This window comes from Equus quagga, chromosome 2 (assembly GCF_021613505.1).
Source record: "Equus quagga isolate Etosha38 chromosome 2, UCLA_HA_Equagga_1.0, whole genome shotgun sequence".
In the NCBI taxonomy this organism is placed as follows: domain Eukaryota; kingdom Metazoa; phylum Chordata; class Mammalia; order Perissodactyla; family Equidae; genus Equus; species Equus quagga.
The window spans coordinates 153,157,837-153,183,607 of NC_060268.1; the positions used below are offsets into that span (position 1 = coordinate 153,157,837).

General features: G+C 38.1%; 1 protein-coding gene across 4 annotated transcripts in view; it reads right to left on the reverse strand.

Annotated features, from left to right (window-relative positions):
* Positions 1-25,771, reverse strand: part of ARHGAP19 (Rho GTPase activating protein 19) — a 59,594-nt gene that overhangs the window by 20,585 nt on the left and 13,238 nt on the right. For 2 of the 4 annotated variants that reach the window (XM_046654296.1, XM_046654294.1), the window contains exons 2-6: positions 12,102-12,367; positions 11,145-11,225; positions 9,440-9,649; positions 7,010-7,236; positions 4,742-4,828 (exon numbers count right to left, since the gene is read on the reverse strand). In XM_046654296.1, the coding sequence (XP_046510252.1) occupies positions 4,742-4,828; positions 7,010-7,236; positions 9,440-9,649; positions 11,145-11,225; positions 12,102-12,367 (871 nt within the window). Of the gene's footprint in view, positions 1-4,741; positions 4,829-7,009; positions 7,237-9,439; positions 9,650-11,144; positions 11,226-12,101; positions 12,368-15,437; positions 15,517-25,771 lie in introns of those variants that run through there. The other 2 variants (XM_046654295.1, XM_046654297.1) reach the window with 2 other exon arrangements.

Below are 25,771 nucleotides of genomic sequence, written 5' to 3' on the forward strand. Positions count from 1 at the left end.
AAGAACAAACAAATCTGAGGTTTGGGGCTGGCCTCATGGCCTAGTGGTTAAGTTCAGCACACTCCTCTTTGGCGGCCCAGGTTCAGTTCCCGGGAGTGTACCAACACTCTCGTTAGTGGCCATGTTGTGGCAGTGACCCACATACAAAATAAAGGGAGACTGGCAACAGATGTTAGCTCAGGGCAAATCTTCTTCAGGGAAAAAAAAAAAAATCTGGGGTAAAACAGGACCCCAGAATAACTGAGAGAGCACATTGAGCAATCAAGCATTCTTCATCCAGGGGAAAAGCTCACGGAAGAACCTAATCAGCCAGTGTGGGTGAAGCAGGTGCCCACACAGACAACAGTTCTGACCCAAATCCAAAGAGAAGAGACCTGAGACCAAAATAAATCTCCAAAACATTCTTTCTCTCCTTTAGAGATCAACAGAGACTCAAAGAGTGCTCACACTAGCCTGGACACACAGATAAAGTAGCAACAAGAATTAAACCCCAAGCTGAAGGAGGGATCTGTAGAAGAGAAAGGAAAAGCAAAAACAGAATGTTTGAAAGAGTCTAATTATTAGAACTCGTACCCAGCTAAATTACATCTAGGAGACTGAACTCGTTTCCTCTCTAAGGTCTGTACAATCAGTGCTCTCAAAACCCTCCACAGTGAAATGTCATCTTACACGGTAAAAGGACTTTGCTGGTGTGATTAAGTTAAGGACCTTGCAATGGGGAGATTATGGTAGGTTATCCCATTGAGTCCAATATAATCACAGGGGTCCTTAGAAGAGACCCTTTCCCAGCTGTGATCAGACAGAAATGTGACTACGGAAGAAGAGTCAGACAGACACAACACTAACGTACTTGAAGATGGAGGAAGGAGGCCAGGAGCCAAGGAATATGGGAAACCTCCAGAAGCTGGAAAAGCAAGTAAACAGATTCTCTCCTAGAACATTCAGAAAGGAATGCAGCCCTGCCAACATCTTGATTTTAGCCCAGTGAGACTCATGTTAGACTTCTACAGCATCGTTCAGATAATAAATTTGTGTTAAGTCACTTAAAAAAAAATCCTTCACAGTGAAGTACATTTCATTGTATACTTGCACTGTGTACACACGACAATGGCAAGGGAGAAAGGGCTCAGCTCTCACAGAAACTTTGAGGTGCGGGGAGATCTCTGAGATCCCCCTCTCTTTTAACTTGAGGGTGGTGGCTATGAACAGTTAGCCCCATATCAACAGCAAGAGGAGAACTCAAAGGAAGGAGAGAGCTCTTAGGAACTGCACCTAGAAACCCACCATTTTGATTCACAACTCCTACAGGTAAACGCCTTACTCTCCATACTCACCACTCCTCTCTACTTAGCTCCCATAAATCCATGCTTGCTTTGGAACCAGTTCTTCCCCAAAACAGGAAGTATACAAAGAACTGGTTTGAAAGATATTTGTTCATCACCAAAACCCTTCTTTCTCCTGTTGCCCTTTGTCTACTGCTCTAATTCACCTGTCTAGATATTGACCTCTTTTGACCACATCTTTGGCCTGGGCACCCAAACCCATGACACATCCCTGACCCTTTGTTTTCCAGCCTACTAAGCCAAAAACCATGAAATGAAAATTTCTAATTTCTGGACTCTGGAGCACTTCCCACCCTGTGGTGGATAAATCCTAGGGTGGCCTCCATGTTCACACCCTAAGTAATCCCCTCTTCTTAAGTGTGGGTGGGACTTGTGACTTGCTTCTAACCAATAGAATACTAGTGACTGAATGTCATTCTTGTGATGATTAGGTTGCACTATATGGCCAAGGTGGTGGGATGGCACAACCATGATTAGATTATGATTTACATATATACATATTATACATATATGTATGTATATATAATATACATATTATACATATTATTATACACACACATATATATATATGGCTTCATCTTCATCTTGTTAGCACACACTAGAGAATCAAGATGCTCCGATGCGAGAGCAGAGACAAATTGAGGGAAAAACTGTTAAATAAAAAAGAACCACAACTAGCTGGAGCAACTAGGCAAGAAAAAGAAATAAAAAACATCCAAATCGGAAAGGAAGAAGTAAAATTATCTCTGTTTGTAGATGATATGATCTTATATGCAAAAAGCCCTAAAGATTTCACAGAAAAATTGTTAGAACTGATAAATTCAGCAAAGTAGCAGGATACAACGTCAATAGACAAAATCAGTTGTAATTCTATACAATAACAATCCAAAAAGAAAATTAAGACAACGCCACTTACAATAGCATCAAAAAGGATAAAATACTTAGGAACTAACTGTGAAAAGTGAAAGACTTGTACAATGACAACTACAAAACAGTGCTGAAAGAAATTAAAGAAGACCTAAATAAATGGAAAGACATCCCATGTGCATGGATTGGAAGACTTACTATTGCTAAGATGTCAATACTACCCAAAGTAATCTACAGATTCAGTGTAATCTCTTATCAAAATCCCAACAACAGCTTTTGAAGAAATAGAAAAATCCATCCTAAAATTCATACAGAATCTCAAGAAAGCCACAAACAGCCAAACAATCCTAAAAAAGAAGAACAAAGCTGGGGGCCTCACATTTCCTGATTTCAAAACTTACTACAAACCTACAGTAACGAAAACAGTGTGGCACTGCCTAAAGACAAACATAGACCAATGGAAGAGAATAGAGTCCAGAAAGCAACCCTCACAAATATGGCCAAATGATTTTTGACAAGGGTGCCAAGACTATACAATGGGGAAATGACAGTCTTTTCAACAAATGGTGCTGGTTAAACTGGATATCCACATGCAAAAGAATTAAGTTAGACGCTTACCTAACACCATATACAAAGATTAACTCAAAATGGATTCATGACCTAAATGTAAGACATAAAACTCTTAGAAGAAAGCATAGGGCAAAATCTTCACATCTGATTTGGCAATGATTTCTTGCCTATGACACCAAAGGCACAGGCACCAAAAGAAAAAAATAGATAAATGAGACTTCAGGAAAATTTTTAAATTTTCTGCATCAAGACACTATCAATAGAGTAAAAAGGCAACCCACAGAATGGGAGGAAATATTTGCAGATCATATATTTGATAAGGGATTAATATTCAGAGAATATGTAAAGAACTCCTACAACTCAACAACTAAAAAACAACAACCCAAAGAAGATATGCAAATAGGCAGAAAGCACATGAAATGATGTTCAACATCACTAATCATTAGGAAAATGCAAATCAAAACTATAATGAGATACCACCTTACACCAATTAGCATAGGTATTATCAAAAAAAAACCTCAAAAACACAATAACAAGTGCCAGCAAGGATGTGAAGAAATAGGAAGCCTTGTGCACTGTTGGTGGGAACGTAAGATGGTACAGTGACTGTGGAAAATAGTATGGCAGTTCCTCAGAAAATTAAAAATAGAACTACCATAGGATCCAGCACTTCCACTTCTGGGTATGTATGCAAAAGAACTTAAGGAGAGTCTCGAAGACATATTTGTAGACCCATGTTCATAGTAGCATTATTCACAAGAGCTAAAATGTGAAAGCAACTCAAGTGTCCTTGACAGACGAACAGATAAGCAAAAAGTGGTATACACATAGAATGGAATATCACTTCGCATTAAAAAGGAAGGAAATTCTGACATATGCTACAACATGGATGAACCTTGAAAACATTATGCTAAGTGAAATAAGCTAATCACAAAAAGACAAATTCTTTATGACTCCATTTCTATAAGGTACTTTAGAGTAGTCAAAAATCAGAGACAGAAAGCAGAATGGTGGCTGCCAGGGCCAAGGGGGAAGGGGGGATGGGGAGCTACTGTTTAATGGGTATAGTTCCAATTTTGCAAAATGAAAAGAGTTTGGAGATGGATGATGGTGATTGTTGCTCACCAACACGAATGTAATTTATGTTACTGAACACTTAAAAATGGTTAAGATGGTAAATTTTGTCATGTGTCACCACAATAAAAAAAAGGAACCAGAACTGGATGGTCTTAAAAATTCTCAGCCTTTTCAAATGGCAAAAGATGCTAAAATGAAGAAATTCAAGATCAGGAAAATGCACTCTAAAGAAAAGGACAAGGCTATGACTGTGTAACCTTTTGCTAAAATCTTAGAAATATCAAAAGGTCAGAATACTCAGGCATTCCAAGCGCCCTTTCAAGAGAGTAACAGTGTGCCTCACAGACCCGCTCAGTCAAAGCAGAGGGCCTCTAGGAAGCATACAGGCATTGTCCCTCAGTCTTCTCAGTAAGAGACCAAGGTAGAGAAGGTTTTATCCCCCAGAAGATTTGTATGTGTGGCTATTGTCTTTTCAAACTAATGGAGTAAAACTCACAGAAGACCCACAAAGTTCTTGAGAAAATTATGTTGGCAGAAACACTATTAATTTGGACTAAAAGGGACAAAGAGTACAAAATAAACAAGGCTGTCAGACCCTCAAAATTCCACTGGCAGGAAGCAGGCAGGATAAAACTACTCAGCTGCCAACATATGCTGCCTTTCATGAAAAAGCAGGGTGACTCAGGGTAGAGCCCTACTCCACCTCCAGGTGCCTTCCTATTCCTCCCCACCTTGCTTGTTCCTTCTGGGTAGTGCCACTGTCCAACTGGTTTCCAGTCCCAGTCAGGGCCTTTCCTATCTGGGCATCTTTAAAGCCCTGCTGAGGATCCCACTTGCGCCAGCCTCTCTGTCCAGTTATCACCCAAACCCCATCCGTTACTTACCTTAAACAGTTTCTGGGAGTGTTTAATCATAAAAGCCATCCCATTGTTTAACTTTGTGATATTCTCTTGAAGGTCATTTGCAGTGACCTATTCAGAGGAAAAGAAACCAAAAAGGGGGAATTAAGAGGTAGGAAGCAGAAGGCAAATACTTCATTGATTTACCAATAAGCTTATTTTTTCAAATGTATGATAGTTTCTATCCCTAAGAAAGGTGACTCTAATCCAATGTTTAATTCTGGAAAGGCTTTTTGGTTCCACAGGTTTCCACTGGATATGATATAATCTAGCAAGAACCATGCATCCCTGAACTGACCAGGAAATCTCTGAGAACCAATCTCTATTTCCTAATTCTGCTCGTGAGCTAGACATGCACACAGAGTTGCTCAAGAAGATCTAGTTTGGGAAAAGGGGCAGGAAGAACACAATCTGTACCAACCACCAAGGACACTGCCTCTTGAGAGAAACTAGAGCTTCTCCAAAGACAAGAGAGAACTGACACTACTAACTCATACCAGAGGTGACATCTCTTTCTTTTTTTTTTGTTTTCTGTTTGTTTGTTTGTTTTTTAAAGATTTTATTTTTTTCCTTTTTCTCCTCAAAGCCCCCCGGTACATAGTTGTATATTCTTCATTGTGGGTCCTTCTAGTTGTGGCATGTGGGACGCTGCCTCAGTGTGGTTTGATGAGCAGTGCCACATCCACACCCAGGATTCGAACCAACGAAACACTGGGCCGCCTGCAGCGGAGCGCGTGAACTTAACCACTCGGCCACCGGGCCAGCCCCTGTTTGTTTGTTTTTGAGGAAGATTAGCTCTGAGCTAACTACTGCCAATCCTCCTCTTTTTGCTGAGGAAGACTGGCTCTGAGCTAACATCCATGCCCATCTTCCTCCACTTTAAACATGGGACACCTACCACAGCATGGCTTTTGCCAAGCAGTGCCATGTCCGCACCCGGGATCCGAACCACCAAACCCTGGGCCACCGAGAAGCAGAACGTGCGCACTTAACCGCTGCACCACCGGGCCGACCCCTGACACCTCTTTCTTAAAAACACAGTCAAGGTCATTGATTCCTTTCTCTTGTTCCTCCTGCCTCTTCAGCATCTCTACTAACCCACAGCCCTCAACCTCAACACATACCCATTACCTAATGTTCGTTTTTACCAAGACCTCTGAAACACTTCCCTTTACAGGCACACACTACTCTCCCCTTTTTCAGTCTCAGTCACTTGGTTCTAAACTTCTTTCTTTATGAGGCTTGATCCTCTTAATATGGACAGATGTAGCTGTGTCCTTTGCTTCTCACGCCACCCTCCACCCTCCACCCTCCACCCACCTTTCTCTAGGCAGAGGCTCTTCCTGGCCCAGACTGTTATATATTTTTTCACTCATTATTTGTGAGGTAAAATGTTCCAAAAGACCTCTCTCCTTTACCTTCCTTTTCTCATTTCCTGTACTCCCCAAAATCTTTTATAAGTCACCATATCCTGTCTATTTCTGTTATCTTCCCAACAACCTTGTCAAGTAAGTGGGAAAGGTCCTATTATGCCCAGTTCACAGAGGAGGAGCCTAAGCATAGAAAGGGTAAAGGACACAGGTAACAGCTGGTCTGCAGCTTCCAAATGAGGTATCCTGACTCCCAATTCCATCATACAGTAAATCTATATCATGGATGAACAGGAATATGAAGCTATGTGCCTCCAAGTCAAGAATTAGTTCAAAAGACTTTAGATAATTTATTTCTCATGTAAGTTACTGAGAAGGCCATGGTTTCAGTAATAAGCTTTATCCAAGGAGAGAATATCTAGAGGAAATAGAAAAGTTAGGACAAGGCAGGATTGCTCTATGTGTCATCTTATCTAAAAGCTTAGTGACATTATCCTATAAGATCATACAGCTCTAGTTTAAATTTATACCATGCAATCTTCAGAAATCAATTTGATTTCCCAAGAAGGCTTTCGTGTTAAGAAAGAATTCACAGTGATGAGCCAAAATGAGTATCCTAGTTTATTTAGTAGCTATAATTTTCCACTGAGAGTTTCCACTAACAAATTGCCATTCCGGTTTATCAGAGATTGATTTCTAAGTGAGGTTAACAGGAATGGGCCCCCTTAGGTTTGATGACTCTTAAATGAACTAATAACGTAAGTTTCTAACCTTGTAAAGCTGACGACTAGACCTTGGACTCTTGATAACCTCACCAAGGGCCATAGGATGCAGCCCAGCCCAAGAAAACCACACAGTCCTTGCTCTTCCCTTCAACACTCACATTTTTTGGCCACAGGACGTGGGGAGCAAACATAAGGGCAAGGTTATAGGCAGACATCTTATTCTTGTCTTGTTTCTTTGCTGTCTGGTACAGGAGATCAAGCAGTAACTTCAGCAAGTTACGATTGGGCGGAGGGAGGATGAGGAAGAGCAACTGAAGAGCCTCAATTTGCCGCTCCTTATCTGGTACATTGGTCTTGTTTCCTTTATCATCAAACTGCATCAAATCTTGAGGACCAAAGAGATGATTGAAAAGGAGAAAGAAAATACAAGCAAGAAAAGTCAATACTCCTACTATTATCCTCCCCGCAACTCTCATCAAAGACAGGAAAAGAAAGAATCAGGCATAAACAGAGATTAAAGCAAAATACAATAACAAAATAATGCCAATATGATTCAATAATAAAAAGATAAAAACTCCAGTCAAAAATGGGCAAAAGACTTGAATAAACATTTTTCCAAAGAAGATATACAAATGGCCAATAAGCATTTGTATACTCAGTATCGTTAGCTATAAGAGAAACGTAAATCACAATCACAATGAGATACTACCTCATAATCACTAGTATGAGCTAATCAAAAAGACTGACAGTAACCAGTGTTGGCAAGAATGCTGAGAAAATTAAACCCTCCTACACTGCTGGTGGGGATGTGAAAATGGCGCAACCACTTTGGAAAACAGTTTGGCAGTTCCTCAAAAAGTTAAAACATAGAGCTATATGAGCCAGCAATTCCACTTCTAGGTACATATCCAAGAGAAATGAAAACATGTCCACACATATCTTTAATAACGCCACACCCTTCACTTTTCCTCACCCAGGTATTTTATTGCTAAAAGAAATATGAGAGTGAGTTATGCCCTGATAACAGGATGATCCAGGCAGCTCCTCGTGGAGTCAGAATCCTTGTTTCTCCCCTAACAGGCTACACAGGTTGCCAATAAAAACAGTCCTGTGAATAATCAAAATTTCAAAAGACACTGATGACCATTTGGATATAATTCATACAGACCTGAACACGATTACAGTGTGTTTTTAGCTGTTTAACTTCAATAATAATTCCCTTTTAGGGAAGGCAAGTAATATTTCTAGAAACTGCTCCCTGTTAATATGAAATTGAAAACAAAAATCCCTTCCAGTTATCAGCAAGGCCTATCAAATGCTACAGCTGTGCCACACCTCAATATGACCTCAAAGAACAGTGACTCACAGGGTGGAGGAGGGGAGGATTTCAAATACTGTACTCAATTGTCTCAACAGGAAAGCAAGCAGCACAGGCACCCTTCACGTTAACCCTTCTAAAAAGAACTTATCAATATCTTCCATATATTTTTCAAACATCCAACAACCTTATTTCTCGCTAAAATAATTATAGAGTTATATAACATTCTGGTACTATTTACTCATTTGTATCATCTAGATTGTTAGTGAAAGTACTAAAAAATAATCCAATCTTATTAAATTTTAGAAATTCAAAACTAGGGGTTTTTTTAAGTAGTAAAAATTATTTAAAAGAAAAAACCTTATTCTTATTTTTCTTAAAATTAGAAGCAAGAGGAAAATGCTCAAGGGCAGAAAACTAAGTAAATGCAGTACAGATTTTGATGCTGTGTGCACTTAGAGCCTAGAGCAGCGTAACAGCTGTGCAATTTAAGAATGAATTCCCTACCACACAGGCATAAAGGAGAATGAGAAACTATTTATGAGCTGAAAATGGAACATTCTCCAGGATACATTAAGTGAAAAAGGCAAACCACAGAACCATGTATATAATACCCTACCATTACATAAAAAGAGAGAGAAGGAATATACGTAAGTGTTTGTAAGTGTATAAAATTCTCTGGAAGGATACATTAGAAATCAATAGCATTGGTTGCCTCTGGGAAGAAAAACTGAGTGCTGGGAAACAGGGGTGGGAGAGAGGCTTTCACTGTATACTCTTTTGACCCTTTTGAATTTTGATCCATACAAATGTATTGCCTATTTAGAAAACGAATAAAATTATTTTTAAAAAAACAAATATCCAAGAATAGACATGATCTCAACTGAGGCATAATAATACTTAGCAAAAGCCCCAAACCAAGGCAAATGTACCAAACCCGTAACCATCTCACGTATGTGAATCAATCCAGTGAAAAGCATACACTTATTGAGCAACTAAAATGTTCAAAGCACATGCTAGGTTCCATCAGGAATACAAAAATAAATAAAACCCAGACTTTAGCTTCAAAGAAGCCTACTCAGCAAGAAAAGTATTTGATTAAATCAAACTTAAGAGGCCAATACTTATGAGTACCCAGAGAGCCCAGAAATATCACGTCTTAACCAATATTAGTAGAAGTATTGTGGTGGGTTACAAACAACAGAAAATTCCAAATGACTTTACTAAGTTGACAGAAATGTATTTCCATCTTTTAACCTCCTATACTCACCAGCAATCTTGAGGTGTGCATGAAAATGTTTATGCGTCAGCAGGGGCTCAGGTAACTCTCCTAGAAACATCTTCAGCAAGGTGGCAACATCATTTGAGTGAAACTCCCCTGATTCCAAGTCAATATCAGTTCCATTATTGAGAGCATCCCTTAAAATCTGCTGTCGGACACTATTCCCTGGTACTCTAAACAAACCCTCCACTCGCAAGTCTGTTTAGCATGGAAGAAAAACAGAGGACATGCAAAAAAGAGAAATTATCATTAAAATAAGTCTCTAGAAGACTACTTTACACTTGAAAGATCCTTTACAAAGACCTTGAAGGAGGTTTTTGCCTTTTCTCCCAGAGTAGGTTAGAACCTGCTGACCCCTGAGGAGACAAATCTGAACAACCCTGAGCACCTGCAGATCTCCCAGACTAAGAGATGGTCCACCCAGGGCTCATTCACCTCCTGAGCCACATCTGGAGACTGGATCTAATCTAAACAATGGTTAGAATGAGCTAGAAAAACAAGTTGGAAGAAAAGTCCAATCTCCCTGAAGACTCCTTCCCTTTGGTCATCCCAGCCTTTGTACGGCGGGGGCTGAGTTCCTCTCTGGAGGTTTGTTGCTCCTGTACACGGTGTCCCAGCCCAAAATGAATCTAGAGTCTCCGCATTGACCCAGGAATTAGACCTCTAACCTGTCAGATCACCTTTCAGTCTAAGAGATTCGCAGAAGCTTAGGGTCATCCCAAGTAAACTTCCCTCCCAACTAGGTCCTAAGCTAATCTAAGGGGATAAAAAAGATGGGACATATAGTTTTGGTTTGATCTGGAAGAAGCGTGAGAGTTCATGTTTTCAGCTTAGGTGCATATTTATCTTTGTATAGCCCCTTAGGGAATCCAAGTTCAAATGCCTACAGGGCCAGACAGCTAACAGTAAATGAATGAATGGGAACCATATCAAACTGAAGAGCGCATACCTGTGCTCCAGCGGACCATGTCCAAGTAGCGACCAGGCTCAAGGATGCTAAATCTTCCTATGATCCAGAGAAACTGAAAACCTGGACTTTCCCCATTTTAAAACACTGATAGCTAATTTTATTTTTAATTTAATCCTTTGCCAACTAAACAAAACATGACTGTAGATGACTTAAGCCTTTAAGCTGTCAGTTTGCAACTTCTGCTCTAGCTCCTAGCATAATGTCCCACACAGACTAAGCCATAAATAAGTGTTAGCATTGAATTTATCAAGGCATTACATAAAGCCACACGTTTCTCATACACTCAGCTGTGCCAAGCACTTAGAGCAATGACATAACCAGAATGACTACTAAACAATGAAACAGGAATTAAGTGAAGAGTGTATTTTAATCATAGAATTCTAAAGATGAAAAGTATCTCTGGTGATAAACTACTCTCCCTTGAGTAAATGCTATGATTCTTTAGGGACAATGTACTTTTCCAGAAGAAATGTCTCTCTGAGTCAAGGGAAAACATGATTTCACAGACACTATCTAACATATATACATCTTTGAGAGTATAAAACAAACTAATACATGAGATAAAATTTAAAAGGACACATATTTAGAAACACGCTACCTGAAATTATCACTGATTAGTGTCTTTGTTGATGGTTATTGGCGCCTACCAACTCAAGGATGTTAGCTCTCAAAAGAAAACTGACATTCATTAACAAAGAACGACAACAATTCGAGTAGTCTTACTTTTGTGCAGATATTCAATCAGTTGGTATATCTGGGCAATGCCTTCCTCCGTCAGGGGGGATCCAAATACTACTCCTTTTTCTAAAAAAAAAACATACGATAGACAGGGCTATATTTTCCACAAATAGTTCAAAATCAGCATACTGGACACCCTCAAGCATCCTATGTTACAGGTCAGCACATGTTTTCACGGAGCCAGTAAACAAAAACCTCAGAGCTGGAAGCACACCAGGAAATGCAATCAGAACAACTCGCAATCAACTCTCTGCAAGGTTATTATTAGACTGTAGGTTCCTTGAAGGCAAAGATCATCTTATTTAAGTCTAATATCTAGAATGTTCATATTTTATTTAGAAACAATCAAAAACCAGAACTTGGAGACATGACTGTGAAAGCATGACAGATTATCCACTAGAGTTGGTACACGGTCTGATCTGTTATAACGTTTAAACTTTTTTGCTACTTTAATGATTTCCCTATATTTAATAAAATAAAACTGTACCTCTTTAATATCTTAACAGCACTGCTACAATTTATTTTCTGGGAAGGCTTTCTTTGGGTGATTCATAGGTATCTGCCTTATCAAAGCATGCCATGGAATGAAAATATTTGAAAACTACTGCAATAAAAAATGTTTAAACTTTCTTTATTGTACTCTCCAGCTGTGAAACTTTGTTTTTTTTAATACTATTTTAGTACAGTATTAATAGGGCATAAAAATCAAGGTGTCCCTGACAACCACCTAAACTAATGATGTCATCTCTCAGGGATTGATATCTTTGCTTTAATTTATCTATTTTTATAATTTTTACTAGTATTACTTAAGGTTTTACTACTTAAGAAAATGACAAAAAATGCTTTCCAGTAATAGCAACTCCTCAGTGAACGTGCAGACGTTAAGAGTGAAGCCCAGGCAGCAGCTGGGACCTGCCCGCCCTTCACAGACACAACTCCTACCCTTCCGTTTGTGAGACATTAGAGACCGGAAGAATCCTGACGCTGGGCCAGCCCCTCCAGGCAACTTAAGGTCCACTTCTCCCATCAGCTGAGCCAGCTCAGTTCCAGGTAAGTCAATGAGCCTTGTGATATTGCTGACCACCAACTCGGTGAAGACCTCCGGCTTCTCATGTCGGAGTTTCTCCACAAAAAAGTCAGGATTGAAGATAATGGGCTGACCTCGAAGGGAAGAGTCATTGCAGATAACAAAATTGCAGATGGCATCACTGAAAAAAATGGAACAGAAGAATCTTTAGGGGACCATTTTTGTATGTGTTTCTCATACTCTTTCAACCATACAATTATCCAGTCTTTCTGTGGGTTAATCTATATGTTGGCCTTTTGAAAAACCTAATCCCTAATCTGCTAACTGCACAAAAGAAGATAATTTGGGCTTGTTGCTGTTTAAGTTAGACCAACCTAATACTCAGGAATTTAGTTTAAAGACAAGACACCAAATAGGCTCTATGATTTGACCTGAACTTGCCTCTTCATTTCAGGCATACACTACAGGAAGATATAGATCCTTACAGCCTCCCAAGTCGAACAGTATATTAGACTTGGTAGCCACCTGGACCACACTTCCTTATTGAAACAGTCAAGCTCTGAATCATTACTGTTAAAAACTTGTAAGACATCAGACCCGCAGCTGTTCCCCCTGTGCTACCAGCAATGGGTAATCATTGGGTTAAGGCCTTCTTGAGAACACAACCAGTATTACACAGTACTGCCCATGCAGTGAGCCACTGCTGACAACACCACATTCAGGCCAGTCTCAAATGCCACAGAAACCATGTGACAGTAAGCATCAAACTATTTAGGAGCTAAAACTATATCTAAATAGTGTAATCGACATTTTGAAGACATTACTCTACCCACAGGGTTCCTTTCCCTAACGCAGGCAGGTGTCTCCTTCCAATGAGGCCCGTTTAACTGAGCCAGGCGCCCTTGGATTCTCTTCCTCCTAACCAAAAAGCCTTCACCGAAATGGAAGACACTTGGGGTACAAAAAACAGATAGCAATCCTGCCTTGCCCAGGTCCAGAAATAGGCTTCATTTTAAAATCCTTCAATTCTGGATGCCTCTGGCCCATCATATAAGTCCAACCTTTGCTCAAACAGGTTCTTCTCTGTAGGGCCCTCGGAAAAATTCTGTATTTTGCCTCTAATTTTACTCTTCTATCACTGACCAATACTAAGCAGACACATTCTGTTGGCCCCTGCTCTTAGCTGGTTTTCCACTCCTAAAGTGCTTGGGCTATACTCCTAGCAAAGCTCCTGGACTCTCAAAAGTATTTTCTTCCTTATTCTTTGTTTCCTAATGCCTAACTACTATACTCCTTTTTACTTTTAACTATGTGAGATATAAGAACTGTGTTATTCCATTTCTTGTAGCAGATACATCACCTCTTGTTTGTATCCACTACTAATTATCTCTAATGGCTTGTTCTAATCCTTATTACATAAACAGTCATCTATTACATAACCGACCAGTAGGTATAACACAAGCCAGAAAGGACAAGTCACCACATCTGTTAGGCAAAGTCGAAATTAACCTGACTCATACAAGCATTCCCACAACAAAAACAATCACAACTTAAAAGCCTTCCATGACCCCTACATACCAAAGCAGTGTTACAGGAAAAGTAATGGCTCAAAATATTAAATATAACTAATCTATAACACACTTTGCCAACACTACATGGACGATTTTTAACAATGGTAAAATGAAAACAAGGCATGGGTAAACTTCAAAGTTCATCTCTACTTCCTTGAAAAATTATTACATCATTTTAATCAACAGCTCAAATCTTCAGTTGGTGGCTACTAAATTTCTTCTTTTCTCTAAAATGATAATATATTATCACATATACTGAGATTCACATAAAAATTAAAAATTATGAATGTGTGTTCTCAAGTCAAAAAGTCATTAAAAAGAACTTAAAATGTTTGTCTACTCAACCTTTTTAACCACTAAGATAGGTTATTTTTCCTGGATAAATTTAAAGATTATTCAATAAACCAATTAAAATAAATAGCAACTTCATCATAAACCACAGACGAAGCCTCTTTTTTTTTTTTGATGTCAGCTTATTTCAGTCAAAAAACAAGAGTCAATATAAAACTATTATTTATAATCACTGCCAATGAGAAATTACTACTCTACTGAGAGCGCCAGAAAATCATGAAATGTGTTAGCACCTAAAGAGTCATAATTTACTGGGTCTAAACTATCATTTTATGGACTCCACATCCCTTTTAATTCTGAAAGACAGATTTCAGATCAAATTAGTTCTAACACATAAATGTTCACAATTAGCATCCGTTATATTCCTGAAATAGAAACACATACACATAAGTAAACTCCAGATCTTTATATTATTAATATTCAGAGCAAGACTCAGTTAAGGTTCTAAAATACACATCACAGTTGACCCTCTGGCACTAAACTGGATCAAATACGCAAGTGAGAAAGGAGCTGGAAGCACAAAGCACTGGCTCCCTTGTTTCTAAACACAAGCCTTTCCACCTGGCCATCACCTCCAAACCGCTCTCTTCTAAACAGGCAGAACAGGTAGAAGAGTAAGTTAGTTCAAGTCTGCCCTATCTATTCACAAGAAATACAAGAAAAAGAGACATTGGGAGTCCTCACACAAGTAATAAGCAATCTGTTTCTTTTCCCCTTCTGCTTTCTCTCCCCTTCCTTCTCATGATCATTCACTCTTGTTTTGCCTCACTTTAATTTCTTTAACCTAGTTCTTTATTTTCCTCTTCCTCACTTTTTCTGAGCAGACCATCTGGTAAGACAAGATATAATAGAGAGAAATGGTTAAAAAAGAAGTCAAATAAGGAGTGATAGGGCACGTGTGTACGGTGACAGATGGTAATTAGTCTTTGGGTGGTGAACATGATATAGTCTATACAGAAATCGAAATACAATGATGTACACCTGAAATTTGTAGAATGTTATAAACCAATGTTACCTCAGTAACAAGAAAAGAAAAATATATATATTAAAAAAACAGAAGCGGAAGATGAGAGATGGAAAAGACAGACAGTGGGTTATGTTTTTAAATTATCCCCACATCACAAAGCCTGCTAATCCCTTTCTACAGAATACACAACACCACAATGTAAAGCTGAGAATATCACGGAACATGGTTAAGAACTTAAGACTCCTAGGACTGAAAAAAAAAATACTATGTTTAATCAAAAACAACTTCCTACTCTACAGTATCTTATTTTAAAACAAACTCTAAGTTTGCTCAAGTTCAAGAAAAATAAATAAATTTCTTACATAAGTGCTGAAAGCTTCTGATGAGGCATTGGTAAATCGAAGAGACAGGAAAAAAGCTTTCTCCTTGTTTGCTGTGTTGTTTCCTGACCCATCATAGCCTACACAAATTCCAGGCGTGTTAGAGGACACAAGGGCACATTATGGAGCCTGAAAGGCAGTACTTATTAGGACTCTAAGCACTCATCTGCAAGCAGGAACAAAACAGAAATAAAAAACTGGACCAGTTAATTTTATTTGCCACCGTGCAGATGAAGCTCAACAGTAGTCTCCCATCACACTGAAAGTTATATTAGACAAAACAACCACATAATGCAAGACAGTAAGGACAAGTCATTTTATAACATGGAAGAAAAGGTGATCCCTATCTCACATCACACACAAAAACTAAATTCCAGGGGCCGGCCCAGTGGCATAGAGGTTAAGTTCACACGCTCTGCTTTGGCGGCCTGGGATTCACAGGTTCAGATCCCAGGCGCAGACCTACATACTGCTTATCAAGCCATGCTGTGGCAAGCATCCCATATATAAAACAGAGAAAGACTGGCACAGATGTTAGCTCAGGGCCAATCTTCCTCAGCAAAAAGAGGAGGATTGGCAGAGGATTTTAGCTCAGGGCTAATCTTCCTCAACAAAAACAAATAAACAAATAAATTCCAGACAGAATAAAGATCTAAATATGAAGAGCTAAATTTTAAAAAGTTTAGAAAACAGAATAGAAGAACAAATTAACGAGGCAGAGGAAAGGTTTCTTAAACAAGACATAAAAAGCACAATCCACAAAGATTGATACATTTAACTAAATTAAAATTTAAAATGTCTGTACAACAAATGACATTTTAAACAGAGTTCGTAAAAAATGAAGTCACAATGCCTCTGGAGAGAGGAACTGGATGAAAGGACAGACGTGGGAGAGAAACTTTTCACTGTATGCTCTTTTGTATTTTCTGCATTTTTGATTCATGTGAACATACTACCCATTCATAAATAAATAATAAACAAATTTAAAACTTTAAAATAATAAAAGATAAGCCATAAACTGGAAAAAGAACATTTCTCATGCATATAAAAGAATTAATATTCAGAATTTATCAGTATGCCTGAAATTTACAAGATAAATACACTCAACTCAAAGAAAATTAGTCAAGGGGCCAGCCCCTGGCCGAGTGGTTAAGTTCACACACTCTGCTTCAGCAGTCCAGGGTTTCACCAGTTCGAACCCTGGGTGCGGACATGGCACCGCTCATCAAGCCACGCTGAGGCGGCGTCCCACATGCCACAACTAGAAGGACCCACAACTAAAAAAAATATACAACTATGTACCAGGGGGCTTTGGGAGAAAAAGGAAAAATAAAATAGTAAAAAAAAAAGAAAAGAAAATTAGTCAAAGGATATGGACATAGAAGTAATTCATAGAAGAGGCAGCCTAAATGACTAATAAACACAAAAAGAATCTCAACTTTAGAAGTTATAAGGGTAAAGCAAATTGAAAAATGGTATCTTTCCCCATCAGTCATTTTGGCAAAAACTATAGATTCCAGCAATATCTTTTTATTCCTAGTTTGCTAAGGGTAATTTATTTATTTATTCACAATCATGAGTCAGTTTTTAATTTTACCAAATTTTTGTGTGCCTCTATTGGTGATCATATGATTTTTCTCCTTTATTTTGTTAATGTGGTGAATGACACTGATTAATGTTAAACCAACTTTACATTTACAGAATAAACCCAATGTTGTTATGATGTATTATCATTTTTATATATTGCTGAATTTGGTTTTCTAATAGTTTAAGTTTCTCCATATACATTTATAAGTAAGATTGTCATGGAATTGTCCTTTCTTCTTTTTTTTTTGGTGAGGAAGATTGACCCTGAGCTAACATCTGTGGCCAATCTTCCTTTTTCTTTTTTCTTTTCTCCCCAAAGCCCCAGTACATAGTTGTATATCCTAGTTGTAGGTCATTCAAGTTCTTCTACGTGGGATGCCACCACAGCATGGCTTAACGAGCAGTGCATAGCTCTGCACCCAGGATCCGAACCAGAGAACCCCAGGTCACCAAAGCGGAGCGCAGGAACTCAACCACTTGGCCACGGGGCTAGCCTTGGAATTGTCCTTTCTTGTCTTGATTAGGTTTTATATCAAGGCTGTGCAGGCCTTAGAAAGTTAGTTGGGGACTGTGTCTTATTTTTCTGTTTTCTGGAAAAGTTTATGTGACATTGGTGTTATTTCTTCTTCAAATGTTTGATCAAATTGACTGATGAAGCCATTTGGACCTAGAGTTTTCTTTGTGAGAAGATTTTTAATGATATATTCAATTTATTCTGTGTTATAGGACTACTCAAATTTTCTATTTCTTCTTGTATTAATTTTGGTTAAGTTGTATATTTCTAGGAATTTGTCTATTTCACATAAATTTCCAACTTTATTGGCATAAACTTGTTTATAATATCCTCTCAGGAACTTTTTAACATGTCCAAGTTCCATAGTGATATCCTCTCTTTGTTCCTGATATTGGTAATTCATGTTTTCTCTCTTTTTTCATTTATGAATCTTAGAGGTTTATCAATTTTATTAGCTTTGTCAAGTTCCAGCTTTTAATTTTGTTGAATCCCTCTATTACATGTTTGTTGTTTATTTCATTAATTTCTGCTCTTATCTTTATTACTTCCTTTCTTCTACTTTCTTTACTGGATTCAGAAAAAAAAGTGGCACTACAAATCAGTGGGGAATGGATGACCTTTCACTAAATGCACTGGGACACTTGGACATCTACAGGGGGAAAAAATAAAAATTGACACGTATCTCACACTATATGCAAAGATCAATTCCAGGTAAATTGTAGATCTAAAGGTAAATAGCAAAAAAATAAATCCACTATAAAGTAATATAGAAGAACATATTCTTGAACTCAGGGTGGGTAAATAATTTTTAAATAACACAAAAATATTAACCACAAGGGCTGGCCCCGTGGCCGAGTGGTTAAGTTCGCGTGCTCCGCTGCAGGCGGCCCAGTGTTTCCTTGGTTTGAATCCTGGGCGCAGACAGGGCACTCCTCATCAAACCACACTGAGGCAGCGTCCCACATGCCACAACTAGAAGGACCCACAAGGAAGAATATACAGCTATGTACTGGGGGGCTTTGGGGAGAAAAAGGAAAAAAATTAAAAAATCTTTAAAAAAAAATATTAACCATAAAGAAAAATATTAATCCTTTTAACTTCATTAAAATAAGAACTTGTATTTATCAAAAGACACCATTAAGAAAGTGAAAAGGCAAGGCAGAGTGGGAAAATACATCTGCAATATGTATGGCAAAAAAAAGGTTCATATTCTGAATATATTAAGAATTCCTACTAATCAATAAAAACCCAGTAGAAAACTGGGCATGAGATTTCAATAAAATTTCATAACAAAGGATAACCAAATGGATAATATATTCATGAAAAAACTGCTCAATGTCATTAAACATCAAGGAAACAAATTAAAAAGCAATAACATGCTATTATCTAACAGAATGACTAAAATTAAAAAGTTTGACAATGGCAAGGCTTAGAGAAAGTAGCAGCAACTCTTTTATACTGAGTAATGGGGCAATAAATGGGGCTATAAATAATGGGGCTATAAATAGGTACAACCATTTTGGAAAACTGGTTTTACCTACCAAAGTTGAATGAAAGTGTACCCTATGACCCAGCAATACTAAAACATGCCTAACCTCTGTAGCCATGTGTGCACCAAAAATCACAAACAAGAATGTTCACCGAAACATTAATTTTTAAAGAGCCAAAATTGGAAGCAAAACATCTAGCAGAATGGTTTAAAAAACTGACATATTTTACAGCAATGAAAATGGACAAACTCCAGTTATATGCACCATCGTGGATGAATTTCACATATAATGGTGAGCAAAAGAAGTCTCTCACACACACACACACAGACTACTACTGATCATATAATGCCATTTATATCAAACTTAAAAACAGAAAAAGTTACAGTGTTTAGAGATACTTGCTAAGTGGCAAAACTGTAAAGAGAAGCAAAGATGTATTTACCAAAAATTCCAGGATAACAGTTACCTTCAGGGGTTAGTGATTAAGAGGAGGCAAGAGGGCAGGAGGAGGTTTCTAGGGTGCTAGCAAAGTTCTTGTGATAAATCACTGAGCTGTGGGACAAAGGGAGGGATTCATTTGAAGTAAATATGGCAAATATTAAGATTTGTTGAAGCTGGGTGATCGTAAAAGAGTATCGACTATATTATTCTGCATATTTGTAGTAGAATATATTATTCTACATATTTGCATGTATAATCAACATCTTTCATGACAAAATGTTTTTAAGAAATCAAGTAGTTTTGACTTAAATCTTGCTATAGTGATGTAAATATGAAAATCAAAGTATATAAAAATGTTTGCCTAGATGAACAAAACCAGGAGAATTAGTAGTCAGGTATGTAGGCATACAGAGACAGCAAGGGTGCCAGTACTTAAATGCATAGACTAAGCAACTATCCCCAAGAGTAATAGAGGCAAGACCCACCCCTCAAAAAGGATAATTTTTATAACCTACTTATAGTCTGCAATGATTACTTTTGCCACTAGATGGAAATCTACATGTAAGGTGATATGCTTAGTGAAAGAACTGGAAACCGAATCCACAGCTGAAAAATCAATTACAGAAAAATGAAATGCAAGTGATTTTCAGGCATGTGGAACCCATGAATCTGCAAAATTCAAGGCAGTGGGAAAAAAAACCCCTGTATCCTGCAGATGTATCTTTTGGCTGACTACTACCAAAACTGCATACCCACAGAACTAAATGTTTCCTCCCTAGTGAATTGCTTAACTTGATTTGTTCTCCAAGAACCACAATCTTGGCAACATCTATCAAAATATGAGCTATATTTAAAGTTGTCTAAACCTGACTTACCACCGTGAGAGAAGTATGCTGTCTTACTACTTTTTCAACCCTCAGGCTCTGAAACCAGGCTTTAAATGTGTCAGTTTATTGGACAGCTGTTAGATAGGAATACATACAAGTATTAAACAAGAGGCTGGTATCCTCCCTTTTTCTACATATCAAACTTATCAAACTTAAACTGGTATCATGAAAGTTATACATAAAGAGAAAGGACAAAACAGGCCTCATGTGCCCAAGCTGGCAGACTTGTTCTTTTTTATACCAGAAACAGTTCAAAGCTAATAAACAATATCACAAGATTTCAGGGAATAATATCCAATTTCTTAGACAAAAATTTTTAAACATTTACTCTAAGGTCTGCCCTTAAGAGTAGCTGTCCAAGGTTTTGTAATATGGACCTCATCTCTAATTTAGCCTCCACTAGTCTGCAAAAATGTATTTGGCCCCTATGTTTGATCTCAACTTGGAACTAATTTCAAACTACTACAGCAACTTGATTTGAATTAAACTGACAAACTATCCATGAAAGAATTTCTGATTGCTTACCTTCTTTCTTAACCTAAACATTTTTAGAAACCTGACCTAAGATTTTGCCCTATTGTATGACAATATAATGTTCTCAGTCAAGAAGGCTAATTATACTTCCTCAAGAGTATCAATAATGCAAACTTACTGACATATATTTACTTGTCAATTTTCATCCTTTTGGGTGTCACAAGAATTGGTATTAATTCTGTTGCTGCCACCTCCCTTTATTTTTCTCTCCCAGGAGGGTATACAATGGGAAGAAAATTTACTAGTATTAGAAAAGATCAAAATTCCCTATTTATTTGGAGAAAGTTCTATAGGATGCTTCTCTGACAATACAATGTCTGTCTTATCTAAAAGCTGTTTACTGCTTAAAAAAATATAGTCAAGGGGGTGGTGATGTCAGCAACATGTCAGAGTGAGCTCATGTTGGACTCTCTCCCCTCCAAATTACAACCAAAAGGAGCAACCGCATTCCAACAAAAAAATCCTAATAGCACAGAAATCATCAGAGACTCACAGCAGCCAAACAATGGAGGGCGGAGAGGCTGGAGCCAACCTCGGAGGAGCTGAACAGGGTAAGAGAGAACTTCGCTCCCTCCCTTAGAGACTGGGATCACTGCTGCGGGTGAGGGAAGGAGTGGGGGAGGGGCCGTGCATCTGCAGGATAGTCCAGGACTCCTACCGCCTGTGCAGTGGAAACCCTCTAACCTGGAAAGCTTTCACGTGGGGGAACCCCAGCAAGCCAGGGCCCCAGGAAACCAGAGAGGGAGAGCTGATTTGAATCCAGGTCTGCACACGAGAGAAAGTGCCCCTCTGCCCCCAACCCATGCTGCCTGCCACCATCATGGCTGAAGGCGGAGGGCTCAGAACACACCGCTCTCGAGGCCCATCTAGTGGCAATAGGCTGTAACTGCAACCGAATAATAGCATCGTGCACAAAAACCACTCCTCTACCATCCAGCAATTCATAAAAGCTCCAGACCAGAAGGAAAACAATAAAAACATAGAAGTATGTCCTGAGGACTTGGAAATAGGTAAACTAAGTGAAAATGAATTCAGAATAGTTATCATCAAAAAACTCAATGAGGTAAAGGGAAATATAGGGAAACAAGTCAATGAGTTCTGGAGTTACTTCACAAAAGAGATTGAAACTATAAAGAAGAATCAATCAGAAATACTAGAGATGAAAAATACAACGGATCAGATAAAACACAATATGGATTCCCTGAATGACCGTGTAGACACCATAGAGGAGCAAATTAGCATGATCGAAGATAGACAGGTTGAATGGCTCCAGACAGAGGAAGAAAGAGAACTAAGAATTTAAAAAACTGAAGAAAATCTCCAAGAAATAGCCAACTCAATGAGAAAATGCAACTTAAGAATCATCAGTATTCCCGAGGGTGTGGAAAGGAAGAAGGAGCAGAAAGTATGCTCAATGAAATAATAGCAGAGAACTTCCAAATCTAGGGATTGAGAGAGAAACGTGTGTGGAGGAACCTTTCAGATCTCCTAGATTTGTCAATGTAAAAAGACCTACGGCAAGGCATATAGTAGTAAAAATGGCAAAAATGAATGACAAAGAAAGAATACTCAGGGCAACAAGGCAGAAGAAAATAACCTACAAAGGAACCCCTATCAGACTTTCAGCGGATTTCTCTACAGAAACCTTACAAGCTAGAAGAGATTGGAATGACATATTCAAAACTTTAAAGGATAAAAATCTTCAGCCAAGAATACTCTATCCAGCAAAAATATCCTTCAGATATGAGGGAGAAATTAAATCTTTTCCAGACAAACAAAAGGTAAGGGATTTCATAGCCACAAGACCCACCCACCCCACCCCCCATCCCCCCGACAAGAAATCTTCAAGAAGGCCCTCATACCTGAAAAAAAGAAAGAAAAGGGAGAAAGGGGTCACAAAACACAGAGTAGGGAGACAAAATAGATAGAATCAGAATAGGATAGCAAATATTCAACTATAGCATTAGGATAAAGGGAAGGAAATCACCAAAGCAAAGACAATCTTATCACTCTAACCACAAACTCACAACACAAGTTGGAATAAGAGATGAAAATAATAATTTAGAAGGGGAGGTGGGAGGGGACTGAATCAGTTTAGGCTAAGGAAGTAAGAGGCCACCAGAAAATGGACTATTTATGCATGAGATTCTGAATACAAATTTCAGGGTAGCCACTAAACTGAAAAACAGAACAGAGACACAAAACATAAATAAGGAAAAAAGCTAAGAAATCCAGCATAAGAAATTGCAGAAGTCAATGGGTAGGCTAAAACACACAGGACGAGAAACAAAGGAAATGCAGGAAAACCGGAAAACAAGCGACAGAATTATAGCATTAAGCCCTCATGCATCAATAATCACCCTCAAGGTAAACGGATTGAACTCTCCAATAAAAAGACACAGTGGCAACACAGATTAAAGAGCAAGATCCAACAATCTGTTGTCTCCAGTAAACACACCTCAGCTCCAAAGACAAACACAGGCTCAGAGTGAAGGGGTGGAAAACAATACTCCAAGCTAATAGCAAACAAAAGAAAGCAGGTGTCACAATACTTATATCAGACAAAACAGACTTCAAGATAAGGCAGGTAAAGAGAGACACAGAGGGACATTATATAATGATCAAAGGGACACTTCATCAAGGAGAAATAATGCTTATAAATGTCTATGCACCCAACACAGGAGCACCAAAGTTCATAAAGCAACTGTTAACAAACCTAAATGAAGATATCAAAAATCACACAATAATAGTAGGTGACCTCAACACCCCACTCACATTAATGGACAAATCATCCAGACAGAAAATCAACAAGGAAACAGTGGAGCTAAACAAAAAGCTAAAACAGTTGGACTTAATAGACATATATAGAACACTTCATCCAAAACCAACAGAATACACATTCTTCTCAAGCACGCATGGAAAATTCTCAAGGATAGACCATATGTTGGGAAATAAGGCAAGCCTCAACAAATTTAAAAAAACTGAAGTAATAACAGGCATCTTCTCCAATCATAATGCTATACAGCTAGAAATTAATTACAAGAAAAAAGCTGAGAAAGGCACAAAGATGTGGAGACTAAACAATATGCTATTGAACAAGCAATGGGTCATTGAAGAAATTAAAGAAGAAATCAAAAAATACCTGGAGACAAATGAAAATGATAACATGCCATACCAACTCATATGGGATACAGCAAAAGCTGTATTAAGAGAGAAATTCATCACAATACAGGCACATCTTAACAAACAAGAAAAATCCCAAATAAGCAATCTTAAACTACACCTAACTGAATTAGAGAAAGAAGAACAAACAAAGCCTAAAGTCAGCAGGAGAGAAATAATAAAAATCAGAGCAGGAATAAATGCGATTGAAACAAAAAAAAAGCAGTAGAAAGGATCAATGAAACAGAGCTGGTTTTTTAAGAAGATACACAAAACTGACAAACCCCTAGCCAGACTTATGAAGAAAAAAAGAGAGAAAGTGCAAATAAACAAAATCAGAAATGAAAAAGGAGAAATAACAACAGACTCTGCAGAAATACAACGGATTATATGAGAATACTATGAAAAACCATATGCCAATAAAATGGATAACCTAGACTAAATGGATCAATTCTTAGACTCCTACAATCTCCCAAAGCTTAGTCAAGAAAAAGCAGACAATTTGAACAGACCAATCACAAGGAAAGAGATTGAAAGAGCCATCAAAAGCATCCCAAAGAATAAAACCCCAGGACCAGATGGCTTTCCTGGGGAATTCTACCAAACTTTCAGAAAGGATTTAATACCTATCCTTTCCAAGCTATTCCAAAAAATTAGGGAGGATGGAACACTTCCTAACACATTCTACGAGGCCAACATCACACTGATACCAAAGCCTGACAAGGACAGCACGAAAAAGGAGAACTACAGGCCAATATCGCTGATAAACACAGATGCAAAAATTCTCAACAAAATTTTGGCAACCAGAATTCAGCAATTCATCAAAAGGATCATACACCATGATCAAGTGGGATTCATACCAGGGGCACAGGGATGGTTCAACATCCACAAATCAATCAACATGATACACCACATCAACAAATTGAGGAATAAAAACCACATGATAATCTCAATAGATGCAGAGAAAGCATTTGAAAAGATCCAACAGCCATTTATGATAAAAACTCTGAACAAAATGGGGATAGAAGGGAACTACCTCAACATAATAAAGGCCATATGTGACAAACCCATAGCCAACATCATACTCAATGGGCAAAAATTGAGTGCCATCCCCCTGAAAACAGGAACGAGACAAGGATGCCCTCTATCACCACTCTTATTTAACATAGTACTGGAGATTTTGGCCAGAGCAATTAGGCCAGAAAAAGGAATAAAAGGAATCCAAATAGGGAGGGAAGAAGTGAAACTCTCGCTGTTTGCAGACGACATGATCTTATATATAGAAAACCCCAAAGAATCCATTGGAAAACTTTTAGAAATAATCAACAACTACTGCAAAGTTGCAGGGTATAAAATCAATTTACATAAATCAGTAGCATTTCTATACTCTAATAATGAACTAACAGAAAAAGAACTCAAGAACACTATACCATTCACAATTGCAACAAAAAGAATAAAATACCTGGGGGTGAATTTAACTAAGGAAGTGAAAGACCTATACAACAAAAACTACAAGGCTTTTCTGAAAGAAATGGATGACAACATAAAGAGATGGAAAGACATTCCACGTACATGGATTGGAAGAATAAACATAGTTAAAATGTCCATTCTACCTAAAGGAATCTACAGATTCAACAGAATCCCAATCAGAATCCCAATAACATTCTTTACAGAAATAGAACAAAGAATCCTAAAATTCAT